General features: G+C 41.8%; 1 protein-coding gene across 6 annotated transcripts in view; it reads left to right on the forward strand.

Annotated features, from left to right (window-relative positions):
* KLHL32 (kelch like family member 32) overlaps window positions 1–2,545 on the forward strand; it is a 114,141-nt gene that overhangs the window by 104,715 nt on the left and 6,881 nt on the right. For all 6 annotated transcript variants that reach the window (XR_001863765.1, XM_017739671.1, XM_008637729.2 and 3 more), the window contains one exon: window positions 1,213–1,271. Coding sequence is in view for 5 of the 6 variants with exons in the window: in XM_017739671.1 (XP_017595160.1) it covers window positions 1,213–1,271 (59 nt within the window). In the remaining variant the exon portion in view is untranslated. The remainder of the gene's footprint in view (window positions 1–1,212; window positions 1,272–2,545) is intronic.

A 2,545-nucleotide genomic window follows, 5' to 3' on the forward strand; every position in this document is an offset into this window, starting at 1 on the left:
GGAATGTAAGTCATTGTGCTGCTGTCCTGGCTGAAACAGGGTATGCCCTCACAAAAAGGGAAGCGTCAACAAAGTGAAATAAGATGAAAATCCTTGCTCTCATTGCTGTGGATTTTGTCTGCTATTGTCCATGTGCCATTAAAACTGTAATATAAATAGTTTGTCTGTCAGTGTGAGTGTCCCTGGTGTGTGGCCACTGAAATGCCCTAGTTCTGCCCAGACCTCCTGGCACGATGAAGGTGAGGTGCAGCTTGCAGGTGTTATTTCTGATTCTATCTTCCCATGGGCCCAGCATGGTGACAGAGAGGGACTGGGAACTGTGGCAGTGCTGCAGTGACACCATGTCCCCAGAAGGCTTGAGCACACTCAAAAACATGTTTGCACAGGTAAGATTACAGACTGAAGAAGTTTTCTATGTTTACTTAGTGAAATTTGCCATTTAAAGCAAAATGAGAAGAGGATGATTGGGCATTAAACATCTCTTCACTGCATTGAGGTAAATAGTTGGTTTGCAGCATCTACTTGGGTCAGACTCTATTCCAAGCTTTTCTGAGGTGCTTTACACCATACTTTCCTGACCATTATTGATAAGTAAATGGTAGTGGTGTTTCTGGTCACTGTGGAGGAACCTTCCAACCTAAGTTTACAACTAAACCAGGAGATGTTCTCTCTATAATACAAACTAAGTACAGAATTTCTTTCAAATATATAGGGGAGCACAGTTGCACAGGTTTCCACTGTGCTCTAACTGGCAGTGGTATCCCCTGTCATACTCCTGGTAAGGCAGAGCTTCTCTCTGACCTCTCCCTTCTCTTTGATGCAAGCCCACCTCCTCCTCTTTTAAACAGTGTCACATGCTGTATGTTCCCTGGAACAGGAATGGGTTTTGTCTTTGTGTCTTGATGAAGGCTGAATGCACAGTTACTTATAAACAGATCAATTTTTATCTCATTTTTGGCCCATAGAATTAGCTCTATGAAGGAAGTGTGTGGGGGGTGTTTATTGATGCTATTCTGTGTTTCTGTATAACAAATGGGGCTTTTCCCCTTTGTAACCACATGAAGAAGTGCAGTGGAATGTAAGCAGAAGTGGTAGTATGTAATGTAGTTATTATCTGCAAATGAACTCTAGAATGGGTTATTTTGCTGTACCTGATCTTGGCCCTGGCTTTGCTGATATGAAAAAATGTAACCTGTTTAAACTCTTTTGTAGGAGGAGTAACAAATACTGCACAGTATCAAAACAGACTCATGGTCTATGATCCTAAGCAGGTGAGTGTCTGAGTTATATATGTTTATATGTTTTGTTTTGCTTCAAACAGGTCTCTTGGCAAATGCATAAAAGGATTTTGTAAGGTTAAAAGCACTGACCATTTGAATTAGCGGTGTTTTAAATTCACTTTGTACTGATCTGTGAGTTTAACAGAATAATGGAGACCCCTGACAACTTATTATGTTTGTAAGCCTATAGGCATTAGAAATATCTTAAACACAGAAATGTGCTTTAAATCACCTATATTTATCAGTATTTATTTTGCTTGTTCTTTTTTTAATTTTTTTTCTTTTGTAATCCAGCAGCCCTGGGCAATGTATACTCAAAGTCAGTGTCCCAAAACCGCTGCTTGTCATTGGCATTCTGCTTTTAATTGCATATATGGGCCTTTTTGTTTCCTGCATACTTTGGGAACTGTACTACCTGGCCATGACTTACTCTGCTGACTGCAAGGGTGCCTATCATTTCATTACCCAAGCACCTAAAATATCTTTTAGGGATTATTTCATACATTATGTATGTGTTTTGATTAGGTTAGCATGGCTCAGTAACCATTTCAGAGGGTTAGGGCATGGTTATGCCCTCTTGCTTGTATTAGGAATTAAAAGTCCTAAGCTTGCAATCAGAGTTGCATAGCCTGATTTACACCCACGTGGAAGAGTATTGACTTTTCTGATTGTAGGATAGGGGCTTTGATTGCTGTATTTGGAAAAAAATTGTGCCAGGAGATACTTCTGTGTGGTTCCCACTGACTTTTTAAAGCATAGCACATATGGGGCCTGAAGCAGAAAGCAGGAGATGACACACCTGCCTCGTTCTTTTTGAGGTGCAGTTTTATCATTGACTGTACAAATGCTGACTGTTCTAAATCCAAGTAGCAATTACAGGCAGCAATCTTACTTTTCTTGTGAGGGGGGCATGTGTTTGGATACCATGTCTCTACTGTACCTTTCACTTTATTTCTTCACTTGCTGACGTGAAAGTTGCCCCCCAGAATAGCAGTGGTCGGGCTGCCTCAGCGTGCTGTGCTGATGGTGAGGAACCCGGCCTGGTGCGTGAAGAGTTACAGAGGAATTGTGCACTTGCATTCTTCAAACGGGGTCTGCTTCGTGTTTGTACACACAAGCTCTTTTTAAAAATTCTGCTGGCATATTGTTTACGGTGGGTACTGGAAACCATCACATCTGCTTGCATCTCGCACGGAATCTCAATAGCTCTATCACGGAGCCCCAGCGCCGGCTCCTGCGCGAGGCCTTTGTGGCGAGTCGTTAAT

The sequence above is a fragment of the Corvus brachyrhynchos genome, unplaced genomic scaffold (assembly GCF_000691975.1).
Source record: "Corvus brachyrhynchos isolate BGI_N302 unplaced genomic scaffold, ASM69197v1 scaffold14, whole genome shotgun sequence".
Taxonomy (NCBI): Eukaryota; Metazoa; Chordata; class Aves; order Passeriformes; family Corvidae; genus Corvus; species Corvus brachyrhynchos.